At 46.3% G+C, this 25,986-nt stretch overlaps 1 protein-coding gene across 1 annotated transcript in view; it reads right to left on the bottom strand.

Moving 5' to 3' along the window:
• GREB1 (growth regulating estrogen receptor binding 1) overlaps nucleotides 1–25,986 on the bottom strand; it is a 119,805-nt gene that overhangs the window by 77,867 nt on the left and 15,952 nt on the right. The window contains exons 4-8 of the mRNA XM_075269143.1: nucleotides 21,988–22,170; nucleotides 20,781–20,912; nucleotides 19,147–19,266; nucleotides 18,864–18,989; nucleotides 17,846–17,983 (exon numbers count right to left, since the gene is read on the bottom strand). Of these exons, the coding sequence (XP_075125244.1) occupies nucleotides 17,846–17,983; nucleotides 18,864–18,989; nucleotides 19,147–19,266; nucleotides 20,781–20,912; nucleotides 21,988–22,170 (699 nt within the window). The remainder of the gene's footprint in view (nucleotides 1–17,845; nucleotides 17,984–18,863; nucleotides 18,990–19,146; nucleotides 19,267–20,780; nucleotides 20,913–21,987; nucleotides 22,171–25,986) is intronic.

The raw sequence follows: 25,986 nt of genomic DNA, 5'->3' as shown, positions 1-25,986 counted from the left end.
ATTGTGTGGGATTTGCTACACCCACTGCTGGACCAGGGTTACCACCTCTACCTGGATAATTTTTATACCAGCGTGGCACTCTTCAATAGCCTCGCCTCCAGAAATACTGCAGCATGCGGCACCATCCGAAAAAATCAGAGAGGCCTCCCTAAGACCCTGCTTGGGCAAACACTCAGAAGGGGTGAGAGCAGGGCTCAATGTACCAGCAATGTATTGTGTGTCAAGTACAAGGACAAGAGAGACGTCCTTGCATTGACAACAATACATGGCCACACCAGCACCCATGTACCAGTACGAGGTACCAGTACAGAGACTCCCAAACCAGATTGCATCCTGGACTACAATAGGTACATGGGAGGGGTAGACTTGTCAGATCAAATCCTGAAGCCCTACAGCGCCATGCGCAAATCAAGGGTGTGGTATAAAAAACTGGCTGTGCACATTGTACAGATGGCAATGTACAATGCGTACGTGCTATTTCGATGTGCAGGCCAGAGGGGAACTTTCCTGGATTTTCAAGAGGTGGTTATCAAGAACCTCCTGTTTAGAGACCAGGAAGGAACGGTACCCAGTACATCTGGAAGCGTGGCCCCACGCATCGTTCCAGGACAACACTTTCCAGGAGAAGTTCCTCAAACTTCCAAGAAGGGAAAGAATCAAAAGAGGTGCCGAGTCTGTGCAAAGAGGGGGATAAGGAAGGACACTATATACCAGTGTGATACGTGTCCTGAAAAACCAGGGCTCTGTATGAAAGAATGTTTTCGCATTTATCATACATCCCTTGATATTTAATTTTACCCTGATGCACTCCGCACAGCTTATCCCCTTGCTGCATGCTGCCTCTTTCCCTTCTCTTTCCCTTGTGTGCCCAGGTATCACATAGCAGCCATGGGGGATTGCCATTTCCAGGAAAATCTATGGTAATAAAAGCTGGGCATAATATATCAGGCACTGAAATGGCATTTATGATTCGAAAATTACAATTCTCACTGTGCTCCAGTAGTCTAAATAGTGGCCCTTCCATTCTGAGCCCTGCCGTGTCATCAGGCATTATACAACTGCCACATGTAGGGTATTGCCATATCCAGCAGAACCTACGTTACATTTTATGGGGTCAATGTCTCCTGTGGCATGTACTGGGCACTGAAATGGCATATATGGTTTGAAAATTGCAATTCTCACTCTGCACCGTCTGCTATGCAGTATCATTTGGAAAAGCCTGTGGGGTCAATATGCTCACTATACCCCTAGATGAATTCCTTAAGGGGTCTAGTTTCCAAAATGGGGTCACTTTTGGGGATTTTCTACTGTTGTGGTACCTCTAGGGCTCTGCAAATGCAACATGGCACCTATAAATCATTTGTGTGAAATCAGAGCTCCAAAAGAGAAATAACACTCCTTTGCTTCTGAGCCCTCCTCTGTGCCCAAACAGAGGTTTTTGACCACAAATGGGGCATTTCTGTGTTCGAGAGAAATTGGGTAACAAGATGGGCTACTTTATTCCCTGGTAAAAGGGAAAGAAAATATGAAAAAGTGCATAAAACTGTAGAAATTATCATTTTTTTAAACTGACGGCCAAATTCAAAGAAGTTCAGTGAAAATTCTGGCCATTCAAAATGGTCATATGACCCCTAGATGAGGTCAACCCCTAGATGAGGGCCTGAATGCCCGCCCGCCCTGCACCGCTCGGTAAGTTTCACGTTCTGTTTCAGGCCGGCGTGACAGCAGGGCTGCCGAACACTTCCCATTCATTTCTATGGGAGCCGGCATGCGAGCGCTCCCCATAGAAATGAATGGGAAGTGTCTGTCCATTCATTTCTATGGGGAGCGCTCGCATGCCGGCTCCCATAGAAATGAATGGGAAGTGTTCGGCAGCCCTGCTGTCACGCCGGCCTGAAACAGAACGTGAAACTTACCGAGCGGTGCAGGGCGGGCGGGCATTCAGGCCTCCTCTTCCTCCGATGTTCCGTCCTTCTCCTCCGGCGCTCGCGAACTAATGGCCTGGGCGCATGCCATTCTCAGTTATTGAGCGGCGGAGGAGGAGGACGGAACATCGGAGGAAGAGGAGGCCTGAATGCCCGCCCACCCTGCACCGCTCGGTAAGTTTCACATTCTGTTTCAGGCTTTTATTTTAAAACGGGGGGGGGGGGGGGGGGGGGTAGTTTAATCTAACTTTTACGGTTGGGCTCTATCAGCATGATTTTGCTGATAGAGCCCCTCCTCGCCTGCCGAGCGCTTCCAATAGAAGCGGCTGGCACGCGGGGGGTTAAGCGGCCGCTGGCAAAGTCTGCCTGCCGCCGCTTTCAATAACATATAATGCGCACCGGACTGTGGCTTATAGTCCGGTGCGCCTTAGGGTGCATGCACACTACGTAACGCCGGGCGTGTATGAGAGCCGTACACGCCGGCGTTACAGCAGACTGCCGAACACTTCCCATTCACTTCAATGGGAGCGCTCGTAACAGCGGCGTTTACGAGCGCTCCCATTGAAGTGAATGGGAAGTGTTCAGTAGCCCTGCTGTAACGCCGGCGTGTACGGCTCTCATACACGCCTGGCGTTACGTAGTGTGCATGCACCCTTATATATGAACCGAGACGGACTATAAGGCGCTCATGGGCAATGCGGCTTATAGTCCAGTGCGCCTTATAGTCCGTAAAATACGGTATATGTTTGTGTAAGGGGCAGAAATTTTAATCTTTGAGGAAAAATAGTTCAAAAAATCGTTGTAATAGTTTCTACTACATAATATGTATTGAATATGGAAAAACAATAAAAATGTTGAAATAAAATAAAAGTTGTTCACATCAATGTTCTGACAAATTAGTAAAATGTCAAAATAATAAAAAATTTGAAGTGGAAAAAAAGATTTACTGCAGTGTGACATGGAAAATTTTACTATAACATAACCAATAATTAAACATATTTTGCGCGAGCGAAGCCGCCGGGTATTCTACTAGAATGTCATAAGATACACGAGACCCCATCCAAGTATTAAACGGGATTCCAGGGTTTAAAACACATATTCTTGTCAGTGACATGCAAATGAGGTTGACCTTTACTGTGTATTTAAATGAGGTTGACCTTTTGCATTGGAATTCCAAGACCATTACGACATCACTAGAACATGATGACATCACAATGATGTCATATGCAAATGAGGTTGACCTTTACTGAGTATTTAAATTAGGTTGACCTTTTGCATTGGAAATCCAAGACCATTATGACATCTCTAGAACATGATGACATCACCATGATGACAAAGGTATAAAACGACCTGACACTGCCGGAGCTGATCAGAGGACGGTGACAGATGAAGATGTCCATGCTGAGGAGAGGACTACAACAGGTAAGTACAGTAGCCCAGTACAGTACAATAGCAGGATCAGGGAGACCCCAGTGGATATGTCAGGATCGGGGAGGCCCCAGTGGATATGTCAGGATCGGGGAGGCCCCAGTGGATATGTCAGGATCGGGGAGGCCCCAGTGGATATGTCAGGATCGGGGAGGCCCCAGTGGATATGTCAGGATCGGGGAGGCCCCAGTGGATATGTCAGGATCGGGGAGGCCCCAGTGGATATGTCAGGATCGGGGAGGCCCCAGTGGATATGTCAGGATTGGAGAGGCCCCAGTGGATATGTCAGGATCGGGGAGGCTCCGCCCAATCTGATAAACCACACTCACTAGAAATTGATGTTTGTGCAAATGTCGGCACAGCCAAAATTTTCCATTTTAGTAACTCCAAACAACCTTAGATTAATTCTCCCATGGAACATCACTAGCTCGTATGACATCACAAGGCCATGTGACATCACAGTCAGGATGCAGTGGAGAGAAATCATTTTGATTTTCCCTTTGTTTCTTTTTTATTTGCAGAAGTTCTTTACGCAAAGTCTTCTCAACACATCAACAACACAGGTATTAGACTAGGGAATGGAGGGTTCCTTCCTTTAGATTGTAAGCTCCTTGGAGCAGGGCAGACATTAATGATGGTTTCCATTAGATTGTAAGCTCAGAAGAGCAGGGCTGGTCTTATCATGGAAGGTTGGAAGGAACTCTCCGGAATACATTGTAAGCCTTTAAAGTCAATAGACATCTTAAAGAGGACCTTTCATGGGTTTGGGCACAGGCAGTTCTATATACCGCAGGAAAGCCAACAGTGCTCTGAATTCAGCGCACTGTCGGGTTTCCTAATCTGTTCCCCAGGTGAAGAGCTACCGGTGCCAGTACCGTAGCTCTTCACTGTCAGAAGGGCGTTCCTGACAGTCTATCAGGAACGACGTCCTTCTCCACAGCAGCACCTATCGCGCTGTACAGTGTGAGCGGGGAGGAACGCCCCCTCCCCTCCTGATAATACTCGTCTATGGGCGAGCACTGTGAGAAGAGGGAGGGGGCGTTCCTCCCCGCTCACACTGTACAGCCGATAGGCGCTGCTGTGGAGAAGGACGTTCCTGACTGGCTGTCAGGAACGCCCTTCTGACAGTGAAGAGCTACGGTACCGGGACCGATAGCTCTTCACCTGGGGCACAGATCGGGAAAGCCGACAGTGTACTGAATACAGCGCACTGTCAACTTTCCAGCAGTATATAGAACTGCCTGTGCCCAAACCCATGAAAGGTCCTCTTTAAAACTGACTTTATTGGCAGGAATCCTCTCTTTTAGTCTAGGGCTAATGATGGCCAGGATGGCTCCTATCTCTGAGGTTGGGGCTACATGGCAGCTTTGGCTGCAGCATATGTCATGTGGTTGGAGATTACAGTGTTAGGGCTTTTCCATTTAATGGAAGTGAATGTGGTTGCGTTATGACAAGCAAGTAATCTGCTATATTCTGGCAGTGGTTACAACTGGTGGTCAGACCATCATTGAGACCTTGTGAGTCACCGAGACACAACCACATTCACGTTACTGGCGGTGATGCTGGAATTTGGCCACTACACAGTGGTCTTTGACTGTGTGATGTGTGTTGTGGCTGAAGTTGGCGTGTAGCCCCTGCCCCGCAGATAAGCAGCTATCATGGTCATCATTTATTATGTATCATCATAGAGAGGATTTCTTACTAGTCTGTAAGCTCTCCGGAGCAGGATAACTACCATCATTAGAGGGGATTGTTGTATATTATATACATATTACTACATACTTATCTGTATACATTGTGAGACTTCAGACTCCTGCAAAGAAGAGGAGAGGAGAAGAGCTCCATCTGCCTCATGCGGGGTGGGAGGGAGACTGGTGGGTATGGGGGTGGGCAATGTCAGGCATTTGGTTATTAATATAGTTGTAGTAAGTCCATGTGCCTCATGTTAATTGCAATTAACCCCATCATGTCCCTCATATAAAGGTTGGAGGTAATAATAAAGGACCTTAATGATGAAGATACTTAATTATTACCTCCACATGTCTCATATATCAGTAACCTTTATGTAAAGCGCACAGAGGTTAATGTGAGGGCCATGATGGGGTTAACTGCATTCAGCGCACTGTCTGTTTTCCCTTTATGTGCCCCCAGTGAAGAGCTATTGGTGCATTTACCCAGAGCTCTTCACTGTCAGAAGGGTGTACCTGACAGACTAGCCGGGAACGCCCCTCCTGACAGTCTGTCCGTAGCGCCGTACTGTGAGGAGTCATTCATTACCACCCAGCCATGACACTGAGCGGTGAGGAACGTCCCCCCTTCCTTCCTGACAGTACCCGTCCATAAACTAGTACTGGGGCGTTCCTCACCACTCAGCGTCAAACCTACCCCTGATAGATACAGTATGTTACTATATATATATATATATATATATATATACACATTGTGAGCCTTCGGGCAGTATTTCTAGACTGTAAGCTCTTCGGAGCAGGCGTCAGGTTTCTGGTCAGCAGTAGGCAGATGGATAGACATGATCCAGGGTTATATCACCGATCGCCATATTTGGGGTCAGGAAGGAATTATTTTTTCCCCTGAGACGTAGATCTCCGGGGGTTTTCTTTGCCTTCTTCTGGATCATAGGGTTGGGGTTCTTATCTCAGGACCTTATTTATGGATGGTCAGATGGACTATCACAGGAGCTCAGACTCCATGGACCTGAGATAAGAACCACAACCCCCATCATTTAGTAGAATATAATACAAGCCTTTATTATTAATAATGGCTCCTCTGCTTATTGCTAATAAAAGGTATAATATTAGTTTTTCCCATGTCCTCCGCGTCTCCTCAATCGTTCCCTGAAAAAATAGAAGACGTCAGAAGTTTCCCTTTAGGTTACATTCATACGGAGCTTTGTAATGCTGTTTTTGCAACAAATCTCGTGTGAAGAATCAGCGCTGTAAAAACAGAATCCCATTGAGTTCAATGTCTAACGCGCATAAGACGCAACCCATTGAACTCAATAGGATTCTGTTTTTACAGTGCTGATTCTTCACATGAGTTTTGTGGCAAAAACGGCACCACAAAACTCTGTGTGAATGCCCCCTTACTGCCATTTAGTTAGACAGGTTTGCTTTGTAAGGGTGCATTCACACTACGTATACTGAAGCTTATTCTGAACGTAAAACACGTTCAGAATAAGCGGCGTATAAAGAAGCTCCATTCATTTCTATGGGAGCGGCATATGAGCGCTCCTCATAGAAATGAATGGGCTGCTTCTTTCACCACGAGCAGTCCCATTGAAGTGAATGGGAAGTGCCCGCGTGTACGGCAAGCTCTGCTCATGCCGAGCCGTACACGCCAGCACTTCCCATTACGTTCAGAATAAGCTTCAGTATCCGTAGTGTGAATGCACCCTTAGGGTAAGTTCACACAGAGTTTTTTGATCAGGATTTTGAGGCCATATCCCCCTCAAAATCCTGACCAAAAAGACGTCTCCCATTGAAATCAATGGGAGCAGCTCAGGAGTTTTTTCTGGGAGCCGTTTCTTCCGACTCCTGGAAAAAAAGAAGCGAGGTGCTCATTCTTCAGGCCGAGTCGCCTCACAATTCGGCCTGAAGACACTCCGGACTAGGATCATTCATTAGGCCTAATCCGGAGCGGAGTGCGCGGCTGGATGATGGTGCAGTGCACCGGCTTTCAGTCGCGGCCACCTGGCTTTTGGTCCGGAACCTGAGGCAGCCTCCACCCCATGTTCCGGACCAAAAATTGTCATGTGAACTTACCCTTAGTTAGAGTAGGGACTCGCAAGAAAATGAGGACCCTTGACGTGGGTTGCGAGCTTACATATTTTTGCCAAAATATTTTTTTGCACCTTTTTTTTTTTTTTTTTTTTTAAAAGAACAATTTAATAGAACTTTTTACATTTTGGCAAAACTATCACCAATACCTCATTATCCAACTGATTTTAGATAAAAGTTGTTAAAAATATGTTTCTGTGTTTCAATTTGTAAAATGTTTAATGTGAAGAAATTTCTGCAGTTCTGTGGCCATTGTATGAGCTGAGCTGCAGTAATGTCTTCACAGAACGTGAGATGTGAGATGTGGACCAGGCCTGAGAGGTGGATTAGAAATTATTCTTGTGGGGAGAAAAATCCAAGATTTGGCCATTTCTATGAATGTTATAAAGTGATGCGAGTCTACAATTGTCAAATATATAGAGCTGCCAGGTCTCTACCTGTATACTATTACATTGTAGGATCTCTGTAGATCAATGTCTGTCAATCTCAGCCTATATAGGGCAGCCAATAAGTAGTGGTCCCACCTCTAGAAGGAACCAGACTAGACCTGGGGAAATGTAAGAAATGTTTCTAAGTCAGGATAATAGGGGTAGCTGAATAGAGGGATAGTAATAGGTCTAATCATAAGCCAAAATAAGTGTGTACATTGACTGCAGCCCCCGCCACTAAAAAGCGCTGCTGCACTTGATATTTTAACCCTTCCTGCACCCCACATCTCTCCCCAACACAGTACACCCTGCACCCCACATCTCCCTCCCTCCCACACAGTACACCCTGCACCCCACATCTTCCTCCCACACAGTACACCCTGCACCCCACATCTTCCTCCCACACAGTACACCCTGCACCCCACATCTCTCCCCCACACACAGTACACCCTGCACTCCACATCTCTCCCCCACACACAGTACACCTGCACCTCACATCTCCCTCCCACACACAGTACACCCTACACCCCACATCTCTCCCTCCCACAAAGTACACCCTGCACCCCACATCTCTCCCCAACACAGTATATCGTGCACCCCACATCTCTCTCCCCACACAGTACACCCTGCACCCCACAACTCCCTCCCACACAGTACACCCTGCACCCCACAACTCTCCCCCACACAGTACACCCTGCACCCCACATCTCTCCCTCCCACACAGTACACCCTGCACTCCACATCTCTCCCCAACACAGTATATCGTGCACCCCACATCTCTCCCCCCACACAGTACACCCTGCACTCCACATCTCTCCCACACACACAGTACACCCTGCACCCCACATCTCTCCCCCCGGCAGACCCCACAAGACACCTGCTCAGGAGGAATGTTTGTTGGTTAGAAAATCAAAAGCCAGCGCCTCTTCCACTGCACCCTCATCCTAAATATAGCGTTGGCTGCAGAATGTGGTCAGTTCACTTCATTGAGACTTCACTGACATAAAACTAGTGAGGGCGTTCTGCGTCCACCCATTCTTTTCTAGATTGGGGCGTCGGTCATGTTTCGGCAGGTTTCAGATTCCTGACTGAGTTTTATAGTGAAAACACATGCCCATACACCTGGATATGACCATATAATAAACCTCTATACGCTGTATATTCCTACAGGGGTCCTCAAACTTTTCAAACACGGGGCCAGTTCACTGTCCCTCAAAACACTGAAGGGCTGAAATATTTCACCTCAGGTGGCAAAAAGGCTAGGTTCACCCCTGCTCCTCAGTATGCCCCCCCCCCAACTGTATTGTATACTCCTCAGTAACCCCCCCACACACACACACACACTGTATTATATACTCCTTAGTACCCCCCACTGTATTATATATTCCTCAGTAACCTCCCCCACTGTATTATATGCTCATCAGTACCCCCCCACAACACTGTATTATATACTCCTCAGTACCCCCCCACTATATTATATGCTCATCAGTACCCTCCCCCCTGTACTATATTTTCATCAGTACCCCCCCGTATTATATACTCATCAGTACCCTCCCTCACTGTATTATATGCTCATCAGTACCCCCCACTGTATTATATGCTCCTCAGTACCCCCCACTGTATTATATGCTCATCAGTACCCTCCCCCCACTGTATTATATGCTCATCAGTACCCCCCTGTATTATATGCTCATCAGTACCCTCCCCCTACTGTATTATATGCTCATCAGTACCCTCCCCCCACTGTATTATATGCTCATCAGTACCCTCTCCCCACTGTATTATATGCTCATTAGTACCCTCCCCCCAGTATATTAAATGCTGATGAGCATATAATACAGTGGGGGGAGGGTACTGATGAGCATATAATATAGTGGAGGTACTGATGAGCATATAATACAGTGGGGGGAGTACCCTCTCCTCTCATCAGTACCCTTGCCCCCTGTATTATATGCTCATCAGTACAATCACACCCACACTGTCATACTTACCCATGAAGAGCCGCCGCGGTGCATCCTCCTCCTTCCAGACTGCAGGAGCGATGACGTCATGGCGTCCGCGTCGGGGGCAGAGGTCACGCTCTGCCATCAGTGTAGGCCGCGGTCGGCGGCCCCTGACAGCTTTCAGTTGTATGTGCAAATGCACATACAACTGAAAGCGGCGATCCGCTCACTAACGGGGAATCGGATTCCCCGTCAGTGAGCGATCCAGGCGATAGCGCGGGCCACATGCGGCGGGCCGGATAAATGTCCTCGGCGGGCCGCATGTGGCCCGTGGGCCATAGTTTGAGGACCGCTGCTATATAGTAATGTTCAGTCTCCTGTGTAGGCCATAAAGACATCTATGGTACCGAATTATAAAGCTACAATGGAATACAACATCCATATTCTGGAGGGTCAGGCCATTACAAAGAGCTACAATATCAAGAGCCCAGACCAGGGAACACATGGACACATTTTGAAGACGACACAGATATGTGAACAAAGTCAAAATAAAGCTGGTTATGTATGGACTGTAGACTATGGGAAAGGAAAGATGGCTACTGTGAGATATGAGCTTGTGCCAATAAACGTAACCTTTATTACATCTATATATATAGAGCTTACAATCTGTAGTAGTCTGCTCTATACAAATCCACAGTTCTCGCCCAATTTGGGAGAAATTTTGAACGCCCCCTCTCCAGCCACAGGAGCAGAATACTGTGCAAGCTAAATCTTGCTAGCACAGGGACGGATTATAACAACAGCGCCAAAGAGTCGCTGCTAAAGGGGCCGCACCACCACACACAACACACAAACATCACACAGACCGCACATATACACCAACCCACAAGCACAACACCACACAATCACCAGACCACTCTAGATACAAACAACACAAACACCACAACACCACCCAATAAATACCACACACACACGCATGCATGCAAGGACCACACACGCACACAAACACACTCAGATGAATGCACACTACACACACGGACGAACAGAGCACATGCGTACTCATACACAACTATCACACACATGGACACTTGCACTGCGCACGCACAAACACATGGATAACATGCGCACATACATGCAAACATATACACAGAACTCACACATGCATGCACATATGCATACATACGCATGGATTACACATGCATGCACTGACAAAACAGGTCTGGTATCCTTAGTGGCTGCTTGGACACTGCAGTATTTTTCACGGGCCTCCAGGCCATGGATTTGGTGGTTCCATAGACTTCTTTGTGCACAAAGCTGTGAATTTTGCAGGCTCCATAGAAGTCTACGGAGATGTAGAATCCACGGCCCGCAGACCAGTGGCGTAACTACCATAGAGGCAGCGGAGGCGGCTGCCACAGGGCCCGGGCCATTAGGGGGCCCGGTGACAGCCGCTACCGCTGCGGTTTTTTTTAAATAGGCTGTTACGGGCCCTATTCACTTGCCGATCCTGGCTGGGCCGGGATCGGCAAGTGACACCAGGGGCCCCACAGACACTATCATTATACTTGGGGGTCTTTGCACCCCCCCGAGTATAATGATCGGCGGACTGGAGAGGTAAGGGAACATAAAAAACTGTTACTTACCTCTCCACAATCCTGCCAGGCCTCCGTCCTACTGTTGTCTGACGTCTCTGACGTCACATGAACCCGGCATGCTTACCGGGTCATGTGACTTCCGACGTCATTAACAAAGGACGCGAGCGCTGGTCAGCACAGGAGGACAGCACAGCACAGGAGCCGGGGAACAGGTAAGAAGCAACAGTGGTTTTTTTTTTTAATGTTTTTATTCCCCGGGTCTCCGATTTTTATACTCTGGGGTCTGAAAAGACCCCAGAGTATAATAATTGTTTATGGGTGTCCACAGAGGGACACTATTGGGGTTAATACTGTGTGCAGGGGACACTATTGGGGTTAATACTGTGTGCAGGGGACACTATTGGGGTTAATACTGTGCGCAGGGGCCAGTAAGGGACATAATAGAGTGCGGAGGAGGGGGTCGGTCGAAGTCTTCGGCGTCAGTTGGGATGGGGGGGGGGCCCATGTCAAAAGTTCGCCACGGGGCCCCGCCATTCCTAGTTACGCCACTGCCGCAGACTGTAGTGTTACTGTAGTGTGAAAGCAGCCTTACTGAGCAGCAATATTGGTCAGGAGAAAACTGCCTGATAGTAAGCTTGTCATTATTGCTGACTATACCGGGAGCTTTCATCACTGAAGCCCGACAATAGATAGTTGTGTAACTGGAAACCAATTTTACTCTTTTGTCCATGAACTACTTATAGACGACACTGGAGGGAGGGGGGAAGGGCTGCACTATGTTGTTCATTGGGTGGAATTGTTTTATATGTTTGTGTAAGGGGCAGAAATTTTAATCTTTGAGGAAAAATAGTTCAAAAAAATCGTTGTAATAGTTTCTACTACATAATATGTATTGAATATGGAAAAACAATAAAAATGTTGAAATAAAATAAAAGTTCACATCAATGTTCTGACAAATTAGTAAAATGTCAAAATAATAAAAAATTGGAAGTGGAAAAAAAGATTTACTGCAGTGTGACATGGAAAATTTTACTATAACATAACCAATAATTCAACATATTTTGCGCGAGCGAAGCCGCCGGGTATTCTACTAGAATGTCATAAGATACACGAGACCACATCCAAGTATTAAACGGGTTTCCAGGGTTTAAAACACATATTCTTGTCAGTGACATATGCAAATGAGGATGACCTTTACTGCGTATTTAAATGAGGTTGACCTTTTGCATTGGAATTCCAAGACCATTGTGACATCACTAGAACATGATGACATCACAATGATGTCATATGCAAATGAGGTTGACCTTTACTGCGTATTTAAATGAGGTTGACCTTTTGCATTGGAATTCCAAGACCATTATGACATCACTAGAACATGATGACATCACAATGATGGCAAAGGTATAAAACGACCTGACACTGCCGGAGCTGCTCAGAGGACGGTGACAGATGAAGATGTCCATGCTGAGGAGAGGACTACAACAGGTAAGTACAATAGGGAAGATTTAGCCCAGTACTATAGGGGGCATCCATGCTGGGGAGAGGACTACAGCAGGTATGTACAGTAGCCCAGTACAGTACAGTAGCAGGATCGGGGAGGCCCCAGTGGATATGTCAGGATCGGGGAGACCCCAGTGGATATGTCAGGATCGGGGAGGCCCCAGTGGATATGTCAGGATCGGGGAGGCCCCAGTGGATATGTCAGGATCGGGGAGGCCCCAGAGGATATGTCAGGATCGGGGAGGCCCCAGTGGATATGTCAGGATCGGGGAGGCCCCAGTGGATATGTCAGGATCGGGGAGGCCCCAGTGGATACGTCAGGATCGGGGAGGTCCCAGTGGATATGTCAGAATCGAGGAGGCCCCAGTGGATACGTCAGGATCGGGGAGGCCCCAGTGGGTATGTCAGAATCGGGGAGGCCCCAGTGGATACGTCAGGATCGGGGAGACCCCAGTGGGTATGTCAGGATCAGGGAGGCCCCAGTGGATACGTCAGGATCGGGGAGGCCCCAGTGGATATGTCAGGATCGGGGAGGCCCCAGTGGATATGTCAGAATCGAGGAGGCCCCAGTGGGTATGTCAGGATCGGGGAGGCCCCAGTGGATATGTCAGGATCGGGGAGGCCCCAGTGGATATGTCAGGATCGGGGAGGCGCCAGTGGATATGTCAGGATCGGGGAGGACCCAGTGGGTATGTCAGGATCGGGGAGGCCCCAGTGGGTATGTCAGGATCGGGGAGGCCCCAGTGGATATGTCAGGATCGGGGAGGCCCCAGTGGATATGTCAGAATCGAGGAGGCCCCAGTGGGTATGTCAGAATCGAGGAGGCCCCAGTGGGTATGTCAGGATCGGGGAGGCCCCAGTGGATATGTCAGGATCGGGGAGGCCCCAGTGGGTATGTCAGAATCGAGGAGGCCCCAGTGGATACGTCAGGATCGGGGAGGCCCCAGTGGATATGTCAGAATCGAGGAGGCCCCAGTGGATACGTCAGGATCGGGGAGGCCCCAGTGGGTATGTCAGGATCGGGGAGGCCCCAGTGGATACGTCAGGATCGGGGAGACCCCAGTGGGTATGTCAGGATCGGGGAGGCCCCAGTGGATACGTCAGGATCGGGGAGGCCCCAGTGGATATGTCAGGATCGGGGAGGCCTCAGTGGATATGTCAGAATCGAGGAGGCCCCAGTGGGTATGTCAGGATCGGGGAGGCCCCAGTGGATATGTCAGGTTCGGGGAGGCCCCAGTGGATATGTCAGGATCGGGGAGGCGCCAGTGGATATGTCAGGATCGTGTCAGGATCGGGGAGGCCTCAGTGGATATGTCAGAATCGAGGAGGCCCCAGTGGGTATGTCAGGATCGGGGAGGCCCCAGTGGATATGTCAGGTTTGGGGAGGCCACAGTGGATATGTCAGGATCGGGGAGGCGCCAGTGGATATGTCAGGATCGGGGAGGACCCAGTGGGTATGTCAGGATCGGGGAGGCCCCAGTGGATATGTCAGAATCGAGGAGGCCCCAGTGGGTATGTCAGGATCGGGGAGGCCCCAGTGGATATGTCAGGTTTGGGGAGGCCACAGTGGATATGTCAGGATCGGGGAGGCGCCAGTGGATATGTCAGGATCGGGGAGGACCCAGTGGGTATGTCAGGATCGGGGAGGCCCCAGTGGATATGTCAGAATCGAGGAGGCCCCAGTGGGTATGTCAGGATCGGGGAGGCCCCAGTGGATATGTCAGGATCGGGGAGACCCCAGTGGATATGTCAGGATCGGGGAGACCCCAGTGGATATGTCAGGATTGGGGAGGCCCCAGTGGATATGTCAGGATCGGGGAGGCTCCACCCAATCTGATAAGCCACACTCACTAGAAATTGATGTTTGTGCAAATGTCGGCACAGCCAAAATTTTCCATTTTAGTAACTCCAAACAACCTTAGATTAATTCTCCCATGGAACATCACTAGCTCGTATGACATCACAAGGCCATGTGACATCACAGTCAGGATGCAGTGGAGAGAAATCATTTTGATTTTCCCTTTGGTTTTTTTATTTGCAGAAGTTCTCTACGCAAAGTCTTCTCAACACATCAACAACACAGGTATTAGACTAGGGAATGGAGGGTTCCTTCCTTTAGATTGTAAGCTCCTTGGAGCAGGGCAGACATTAATGATGGTTTCCATTAGATTGTAAGCTCAGAAGAGCAGGGCTGGTCTTATCATGGAAGGTTGGAAGGAACTCTCCGGAATACATTGTAAGCCTTTAAAGTCAATAGACATCTTAAAGAAGACCTTTCATGGGTTTGGGTACAGGCAGTTCTATATACTGATGGAAAGTTGACAGTGCGCTGAATTCAGTATTTCTAGACTGTAAGCTCTTCGGAGCAGGCGTCAGGTTTCTGATCAGCAGTAGGCAGATGGATAGACATGATCCAGGGTTATATCACCGATCGCCATATTTGGGGTCAGGAAGGAATTATTTTATATAATATTATATAAAAGGTATAATATTAGTTTTTCCCTTGTCCTCCGCGTCTCCTCAATCATTCACTGAATAAATAGAAGACGTCAGAAGTTTACCTTTAGGTTACATTCATCCGGAGTTTTGTGGTGCTGTTTTTGCCACAAAACTCGTGTGAAGAATCAGCGCTGTAAAAACAGAATCCCATTGAGTTCATTGTCTAACGCGCGTAAGACGCAACCCATTGAACACAATAGGATTCTGTTTTTACAGCGCTGATTCTTCACACGAGTTTTGTGGCAAAAACGGCACCACAAAACTCTGTGTGAATGCCCCCTTACTGCCATTTAGTTAGACAGGTTTGCTTTGTAAGGGTGCATTCACACTACGTATACTGAAGCTTATTCTGAACGTAAAACACGTTCAGAATAAGCGGCGTATAAAGCAGCTCCATTCATTTCTATGGGAGCCGGCATATGAGCGCTCCTCATAGAAATGAATGGGCTGCTTCTTTCACCACGAGCAGTCCCATTGAAGTGAATGGGAAGTGCCGGCGTGTACGGCAAGCTCTGCTCATGCCGAGCCGTACACGCCAGCACTTCCCATTCACTTCAATGGGACTGCTCGTGGTGAAAGAAGCAGCCCATTCATTTCTATGGGGAGCGCTCGTATGTCGGCTCCCATAGACATGAATGGAGCTGCTTTATACGCCGCTTATTCTGAACGTGTTTTATGTTCAGAATAAGTTTCAGTATACGTAGTGTGAATGCACCCTTAGGGTAAGTTCACACAGAGTTTTTGATCAGGATTTTGAGGCCATATCCGCCTCAAAATCCTGACCAAAAAGACGTCTCCCATTGAAATCAATGGGAGCAGCTCAGGAGTTTTTTCCGGGAGCCGTTTCTTCCGACTCCTGGAAAAAAGAAGCGAGGTGCTACTAGGCCCATTCATCCTAATCCGGAGTGGAGTGCGCGGCTGGATGATGGTGCAGTGCACCGGCTTTCAGTCGCAGCCACCTGGCTTTTGGTCCGGATCCTGAGGCGGCCTCCACCCCATGTTCCAGACCAAAAATTGTCATGTGAACTTACCCTTAGTTAGAGTAGGGACTCGCAAGAAAATGAGGACCCTTGACGTGGGTTGCGAGCTGACATATTTTTGCCAAAATATTTTTTTGCACCTTTTTTTTTTTTTTTTTTAAAAGAACAATTTAATAGAACTTTTTTTTACATTTTGGCAAAACTATCACCAATACCTCATTATCCAACTGATTTTAGATAAAAGTTGTTAAAAATATGTTTCTGTGTTTCAATTTGTAAAATGTTTAACGTGAAGAAATTCCTGCAGTTCTGTGGACATTGTATGAGCTGAGCTGCAGTAATGTCTTCACAGAACGTGAGATGTGAGGTGTGGACCAGGCCTGAGAGGTGGATTAGAAATTATTCTTGTGGAGAGAAAAATCCAAGATTTGGCCATTTCTATGAATGTTATAAAGTGATGCGAGTCTACAATTGTCAAATATATAGAGCTGCCAGGTCTCTACCTGTATACTATTACATTGTAGGATCTCTGTAGATCAATGTCTGTCAATCTCAGCCTATATAGGGCAGCCAATAAGTAGTGGTCCCACCTCTAGAAGGAACCAGACTAGACCTGGAGAAATGTAAGAAATGTTTCTAAGTCAGGATAATAGGGGTAGCTGAATAGAGGGATAGTAATAGGTCTAATCATAAGCCAAAATAAGTGTGTACATTGACTGTAGCCCCCGCCACTAAACAGCGCTGCTGCACTTGATATTTTAACCCCTTCCTGCACCCCACAACTCCTTCCCACACAGTACACCCTGCACCCCACATCTCTCCCCCACACAGTACACCCTGCACCCCACATCTCTCCCTCCCACACAGTACACCCTGCACCCCACATCTCTCCCCCACACAGTACACCCTGCACCTCACATCTCTCTCCCACACACAGTACACCCTGCACCCCACATCTCTCCCCCACACAGTACACCCTGCACCCCACATCTCTCCCCCACACAGTACACCCTGCACCTCACATCTCTCTCCCACACACAGTACACCCTGCACCCCATATCTCCCCCCCACAGTACACCCTGCTTTCCATATCTCAGCCCCTCACATTACAACCTGCACCCCACATCTCTCCACATTCCTCGATAGCATGGAATACAACTTTTCTTCATGTGGAAGGATCTTCTTACAAGCAAATATATGCCTTCCCAGTCACATGCCAAGAAAATACCATGTGACTTGTCTGACATCAGAAGGTCCTTACTGAGCATAGTATTTAGCCTTGTCATGGTTTTAATGATCCCTGCTTGTCAGCAAATCATAACGTCCCTATTAAGATCTGTAGGGCACATTTATTACCACTGGTGTTTTGTATGGCAGTCTAAATAAAGGCCCCGACTAGAGCAAGGCATGCCTGAATTATCAAGAGGCACCGGCCTCCTAATAAATCAGGCGCTTGCCCATGCACCATGATGGAAATCTATACCAGTCAGGAACTGGCGTAGAATTCCCATTGTGCTGTAGACTTACACATTTTAAGACTGTTTCAGCCTATTGCTTATTTATTTCATTTAGATGTATCTAGCCAAAAATAAACAGTAGCAGAGGAATAATGCTGCTGTTTGCCTATAGAGTATTCATGACAAGGAGTATAACTTTACTTATCCCTCCTCCTTGGCACACTGGATTTAAAGAAACAGCAATGTTCCTATAGCTGCGCCTCCTCATAAGATATAAATTTTACTCAGATGTGTACCTTTAAAAATGACTGGTGTCACCATGCATGTCTTCACGAGATTGTCAGGGATGACTACGGGTTCTCCAGTGGCCACCAGAGGAGAAGACAGAGTGTTGCCAGGGGTGGATTGTGGTGCACACTGCTGAACTACCATATCTAGAAAAAACAATACATTATTATATCTAGCAATTAGTATAATATAATTCTTATAGTGAAGTCACTTCTAAACAATATTTAAAAACAGACTTTAGCTCATTGCATTGTGTAAACTGATGCCATCCTTGGCTGCTTAGATGGTGAGACGTCCATGACTGGCCCCATTGGTATACAGCACCCTTTGCATTGAGGCCAGTGACTGGATGCTGCAGGGATTTATGTATATGGACGCCTTGTTGCTGCAGTCACGTATATGAGCGCCTAGTTGTTGCAGGCATGTATACAGATCCTGGTGCTGAGGACCAGAGGGCGGCACTCGGAGTGGTGGCAGCCAGGATAAGGTTTGGGTTTTTTTTGTTTTTTTTATAATTCCCTGTACACCTTCTTTAAGCAGCCCATCCACATTAAAGTCAGCAAAAAGCCACTGATTTCAGTAGACTGGCCATCCATCTAATGTGTATGCATACCTTCCAAGTTTTCCCCAATGGGAGTTGTCAAGCTGTTGGGTTCCAACATGTACTAATGGAGCAGTGATTTGGTGTAACAACTGCAACCCAGTATAGATTAAAAAATAAACAACCTAAAACCTTCTGAGGGTTCGTTCACACTTGCGCCCCGTGTCCAGTGTGTATATTCCCCCCCAGTTTTCGTCCTCAGTCCTCGGCAAAACTGGACAGGGGACGGAAACCCGGCTGTTGGCTTTAAAACTCATTCCCTTGACTGGGTTTGTAAAGGTGACCGCCGGTGTCAGCCTGCAGCCTGTCCGCGGGGAAAACTTTTTTTTTTAGGACAGGAAAGTCTGGGACACTAAAGCACCAGTACACAGGATCATGAAAGTGCTTTGTTATGCTCATCTATACATCTGATACTGTTTGCTTACCCACTTTTCCATAGTTACTGATGTTGTGCGAGGTGTTTTGGGGATGGTTGGCATCTGTGGAAGGGGGAGACTCCGGGGACCACCCTTTGTGTCGTTTTTTAGGAGGGCCAGAATTTGTGACATTTCCTTCAAAACAACAAAAGCAAATGTCATAAATATACAATAATACCACAATGATAGTTCAGAAAATAAATGAAATCACGGTATTTTTGCTATAAAATCATGATGACGAGTCTAGCTATAGTCCAAATGTGTTAAGTTGAACACATACTAAAAAACCTACCTAATACAGCCGGTCTGGGCTGTACAGACAGATTCACCTTTGCAGGTTGCTGAGAGTGACACGTGCCGTTCAGACCCTGATAAGATGTTCCATTCTGCACTTGGGGAAATCCATTTTCTCCTGCAAAACATTGGTACCACATCATACTTACTGCTGCCCTTTATTACAATAAGTCTCCAGTTTTCAGTCTCTTTAAGGATTATACGATCACAGAATTGAATAAATAGCAATTCCTTAATATAATTTACTTACAAGTAGATGCAATGCCAGTAATAACCTGCAGGCGAAGTGTGAGGAATTGAAAACCCTACAATGTTGTGTCAGCAGAATAGGCAAAGAAGCCCAAAATCAAATACTGTACATTTTAGGTTATCTAATATAAGGTATAATGGATTAATACTAGTAAGAATTATATAATATCATTTTTGGTAAGTAATATTTTTTTTAAAGGGGACCTTTTACCACCTCAACCAACCCTTATCCTTTAATAGACACCCCTCTACTGATTCTAGTTGCAATTTTCCTCTCAGCCCTCACCATTCCCGAGGAATCAGTGCAGTTAGTTTTGTTACCAGATATGCTGACTAGACTCTCTCATGTCCAGTGGGTGGTGTCAGACAGGAGCGGAAGGGAGGAGTCTCATCACCCACTTGGCATTAGAGAGTCTAGTTGGCATGTCTGGTAACAAAAGTAACTGCACTGATTCCTCCAGAATGGTGGGGGCTAGAGAGAAAATTATAACTGTGCAAGAATAAGTAAGTGGAGGGAGGTCTATTAAAGAATGAAAAGAGCTTGAGTTGGTGGAGGAGGTGGTGGTGAAAGGTCCAACTACATTGTAGCTGACCTACATTATCCAGTGCACACCACACATAATCCTAGGCTCAAACTGGTCCACAGGTGAATCTCCTGGTGGGCCCTGAGCCAGGTGATCCCCCATGGCGGACCTTAGAATTCATTTTACCATTGGGCCCTAGGCACCCCAGTCCAACACAGCATAATCCAGAGTGGATGTGAGGGATGCTGTATCTTCTCCATCAGAATACTGCACAGTGCTAGGTGCGAACATTAAGACTCTCACAGTGCATCATGATGTATCAAATCATACAGGCATTAAACCAGTAGAGGGCAGTAGTATCCTGCATTGTGAATGATAACCCAGTTTTCTGGCTTGCCACATTTTACTAAAGTTGATGGAGCATGGCAGACACCAAAGCGGACTATGGTAGGGACAAATTTATTTAGACCACACCTAAATTATAAAGAGGTCGCATCCTCATAATAGGTTAGGCACATCTTGCGCCTTACAGTGGTTTCATTACGACGTGTTTACAGAACGCCAATCTTAATAATTCTATTAGCTTATGGGGGAGATTTACCCCCGCACCTTGTGAGGAGTTTGGTGAATCCTTCCAGTGTCCTTGTACCTAGGTTGAATTCTACGCAGATTTTAGCATCATTTACGCCACAATAGTGGTGTAAATGACAATTAATGTGAGTGATGGCTCCGCCCCCGTTCATTTATTTATTTTTGAAAAGTAGCGAGAACAACGTAAAAAAAAACAGCCAGTTTTTAATTATTTGACACCAAGACATTGATGTAAAAATAATGAATTAGTGTTCACCTTAACCCTTACCTGCCTGTGGACTGCCAGTAGTCATGTGTGTAGCCGGGTCACTGATCTTATTGCTCACGCTAGCTGGGCCGTCCACCAGGGGGAGTCCGGCGCTTGAGCACATGCTGGAAGAAGAATGGCGGCTTCTTACCTCTTCAGGGACAGCAGATAGGAAATGAATTGAAAAAATAAATTGTCAATGTTAACGTAACTGAGCCAAGTCCATAACTACAACTATGGTATATCATGTAATATAGGATAGAAGTTCTTTGCAGCAATTTGAAATAATAGTAGCAGTAAAGACGGGCAATATTTTGAATTGCCGATTTAAGCGCACCTCTAGTGCAACTTGTAAATACACCCTTACATCATGGCGTATACTGCAGTATATATTACTACGTTACCATGTTTGTTTGGGCACTGTTATGCGCTATTGTGTTGGGTATTATTGGGTATATAAGAATATATTGTGGGTACTGTAGGATCTGACTGGCAGGCACTGTGCAGTATTATTTAGGCACTATATGGCAGTACATTGATAACACTTTATGATGGTATATTTAGACACTGGTAGAATTATTTAAGCACTATATGGCAGTATATTGTAGGCACTGTATCATACTTTGTTCAAGCTCTGTGCAGTTCTATTATTTTGGCAATCTATGGTGGTTAATTGATAGAATTTTATGGCACGGTTTGGCAGTATTATTTACAAATTATGTGGGTAGGCATTGTATGGCGCTATTTATAGAAACTCTATGGTAGCATTATTCAGGCGATATATGGCAGTAACTTATAGTACTTTATGGTACTATTTTCAGGCACTGTGTGGGAGTATTATTTAATAAATATATGGCAGTAAATTGATAGAACTTGATGGTATTGTTTTCAGGCAATGTGACTTAATATTATTTAAGCAACATAGGACAGTAAATTTTAGGAACTGTATGTTACTATTCCAGGTACTGTGCGGTATTATTTAGGCAATATATGGCATTAGATTGATAGTACTTTATTATACTTTCAGGCACTGTATGGGAGTATTATTTAGGCAATTTATCGCAGTAAATGGATAGAACTTGATGGTACTGTTTTGCAGTATGCTGTGCACACTTATTATTGCTCCATATTGTGCTCTGTTATTGTAATATTATAGCAATATTACTCATGTCCCTTTTTGAAAAAATGTCAGGGAGCCCCCACAGACATAGTCCTTGCATTAGCTCACCTGTCCCCTTCCAGGAAATAAGAGCGCCCTTTGTCAAGCATCCGTGTGCGTTCCTGATGAGATAGTACTTCAAGTGTTTCTGCTTCTTGGGCTGTGTGGTCAGCTTAAGGTTAATGTGGTTGGAAAACTCAGTAAAGTAGCGGAAGCCTTTCTCTCCACATCCAACACAATTGCCCGAAAAGCCTGCATGTGAGCAGACAGAAGATTAGGATTACTGAACCCATCTAACCTTCACTGCTGGTTAGGTGATAAATGATAAAAGCTGGAGACCCCCTTTAAATCAACATGCAATATAAGTTATGTTATGGTCCTTTGCCACGGAGAGGCACGAGACGCTCACAGACAGTCACTCTGCAAACCCACTTAAGTGAATGGGTTTGAAAACTGACCGCCGGGTTTCCGTCTCCTGTCCAGTTTCTCTCGGCAGAAGATGGAAACCGGGTGCAGGTGTGAACCTGCCTATAGCACTGCACTCCCCTTTATCTCCTCTCTCGTCACTGCTTACCGCCCTAACCGACCTCTCTGTTCTGCCAATGACCTTAGACTTGCATCCTCTGTTATCTGAACATCCCACTCCCACCTCCAAGACTTTTCTTGAGCTGCACCAGTGCTCTGGAATGCTTTACCCCGGACAACCCGATTAATCCCCATCTACAGCAGCTTCAAAACTGCCTTAAAACCACATCTGTTTGTTCAGGCTTATCACGTGACCTGATCACCATGTAGTATGCGGAGGTGTAGAACAAGAACTCTTTTTATCCTTCCTCCTCCATTCCTCAGATCCTGTCTTCTCCATTTAGAAGTTTCCCTGCACTTGCATTTAGTATCTGTATATTCACAGATACCAGATGGTGGCAGCTCATACAACTTCACTTATATGATCTTTTCTATTAAAAGATGGCTGGACCATTGTAGCAAACAATCCCTCTGACCTCTTGTGTCCCCCTACCTCCTCACAGAATGTAAGCTCTTGTGCCATCACTCCTATTGTTTGATATGTTTATTTATTTTTTTTGCCACATTGTAATGTCTCATATTGTCTGTTCATGTGTCCTCTGATTTGTACAGTGTTGCGGAATCTGTTGGCGCAATATAAATAAAGTTATTATTGGCCTCTTAAGTACCCCCAACACACAGCATAATGGCCCCCTATGTATCTCCACACACAGTATAATGGCACTCTCGGTACACCCACGCTCAGTATAATGGTCCCCTATGTACCCCTACCCACAGTATATTGGCCCCCTAGGTATACACACAGTATAATGGCCCCCTCAATCAGTACAATGGCCCCCTATGCACCCTCCACACAATATAATGGTCCCTCAGTGACCCCCCCACACACACACACACTCAGTATAATGGCCCATCAAGTTCTCCTCACACAGTATAAAGGCACCATTCAGTGCCCACACATACGGTATAATGGCCCCCTCAGTGCCCCCACAATCAGTATAATGGCTTCCCTCAGTGCCCATAAACACACAGTATAATATCCAATTAAAAAGTAGTGAACTGGATTTGTTACTTTCCTGCTCGTTCTCTTTTCTAGGGTCCGATGTGATGTCAGTGGTTAGCGCCCACAACAGAGGAGCAGCACGGTAAATATTAAATCCTTACTCACCTCGTTGTTCACTACAGCAGTGCTTTTACCATGGACATATCCCCAGGGATTCTGAGGTTAGCCCCCTGGGGTGCACATACTGCAGGTTGAGAACCACTGGTCTAGACCAGCAGTCCCAAAACTTTTTTGCACCATGGATCAGTTCCAAACAAGATAGCTTGCCCATGACCTGGGTTATGGGGAGGAAGGAGTGGTCTAGTGGAAAAAGCCTTACTCATAGGACCTTTAAATAGAGTCAGAGCATTGTAGCAGGGACTGTGCAAGCAGCGGACAGGCCAGACTATACATTATACAGGCTCAACTCCTGACAGACCTTATATGTTCATTCTACACATGGCAGCTCATAGATCAACCAAGTGACCAGAGAGACCTCACCCTGACCACATGGGAGTCATACAACACTGGCTAACACACATACAGACAAATTCTGCAGATGTATGAGCATATGTTATACTATAATATACAGTGGTATAACTCAAGTCTTGCGGGCCCCGGTGCAATATTTTGTCCAGGCCCCCCTACCTCATCCCTAGAGCAAATTCTTGATAGTGATGGTTATGGGTGCTAAGGAGTTTAATCCACCTTAGTGTGGTTAGGGGGATCTGTGGCTCTCCTTGGCTTATAGGCCAGATGGAAGTTGCAATCTCAATACTCATGCCAGTGCTTATGAGCCCCCTAAGGCTTCTGGGCCCCGCTGCGACTGGACCCTCTGCACTGCCTCAAATTATGCCCTGATAATATATGCTCATACACAGTGGCATAACAAAAGTCTTGTGGGCAAACTTTTGTCCGGGGCCCCCTACCTCCTTCCTAGAGTGAATTCTTGATAGTGGCGGTTACGGGTGCTGAAGCAATATTTCGGATACTTGAAAGGGATAAAGCTTTAGTACCCACAATTGCAGTTATCAAGAATACAGTGAGTAAGCAGCGCTCACAATGTAAACAATACTGGGACAGATTACAAGCTCTGCAGTGACCCCCAAACAGTATTACATGCTCCACTGTGGCTCCCACAGTAACCCACACACATATTATGTGCTCACCAGTGGCCCCACACAATATTATGTGCTAACAGTTCCCACCAGAGCCTGAACCCCCCATTCCCCCCTCTTGCTCACACATGTTTTCTTCTCTCCTCCTCACCTTCTATCAGTCTTGCTCCCAGCAGCTTTCACACTGTCCTGTACTATCAGAATATCTCTGCCTACACAAGAGTCTGATCATATCCTAGTGGGCAAAGGACCTTTGATGACGTCATGATGTCATCAAAGGCCTTTAACCCACTAGGATTTAGCATCTACTTCAGGAAAAGCCCAGGAACAGATGCTCAGCCCAGGACAGGTGAGTATAAGTATTTTTATTTTTATACACCTTACCTGGGCTGGCATTTAATGGAAAGGGGCCCATTCAGGCTCCTTTCCATTAACGATATGTATAGCGGTCGGGAACAAGTCTTTCCCTGACCATTTCCAACTGGCTGTGGGCCCCGTACCACTTTGTGCCCGCTTGCACCTCCTTGCGATCACCATCGCTCATATATTTGCTATAATGTGTCTCTACATGTTTTGAGCTCTAATTATAGCATTCAATTCTGATATTACATAGACAGTTCCTGTGGATACAGGCATCACTTACCTCCCCAGGTCTACTGGACAATGTGCATGCTGGTCTGGGTTGTGCTATTTATATTGATGTGTACAGATCAGGGCCTTGGTGAGTGCAGTTTGTATGCACCACCCAGAGTGCACTCCCAGCACTACATATACACATCCTTCCCCGGGACCAGCTACACATTCTGGTAACCGTGCGGCCCAGTACCAGGTGATCCACAGCCCAGTGTACAGACATTTTGAGCTTCCAAAATGGTATGTGTCACCAGAAAGTGTCCTAATTTTTGCAGATTTTTTTTTTTTGTTGTTGTCCATGTCATTATATATTTTTTATTTCATTAATTAATTAATTAATTAAATATGATAGACAATTAAAAAAATCATCAGAAATGAATTCTAAAAAGTGCTATATCCAGTAATTTGACACTTTGCCAACTTCTTGTGGATTTTCTTTGGAGCAGTCCCTTCATTTACATCAGAGACAGGATTACAATAGAAGACAACACCTCTATAGATAACACCACTGACCCATCATTGCTTCCACTACTGAAAACAGATGAGATCACAGCTTATCTATCCCCCTACTTGTGCAAATCATGCCCAGAAAACTCTCCCAGAGACCTCAATGAGTCTATTCTAGAATATTTCTGCTTATGCTGTAAAGCAAGTCACTAAATGCTGTTAACAAAGTAAAGTAGAAGCTCAGACAAGATGGCAGACCCATTACCATGTATAGATAATGGAATAAAAGGAAGAAAAAAAATC

The sequence above is a fragment of the Leptodactylus fuscus genome, chromosome 3, assembly GCF_031893055.1.
Source record: "Leptodactylus fuscus isolate aLepFus1 chromosome 3, aLepFus1.hap2, whole genome shotgun sequence".
NCBI lineage: Eukaryota > Metazoa > Chordata > Amphibia > Anura > Leptodactylidae > Leptodactylus > Leptodactylus fuscus.
Note: the sequence above shows the minus strand (reverse complement) of the source record. Positions and strands in the feature narration are given on the sequence as shown.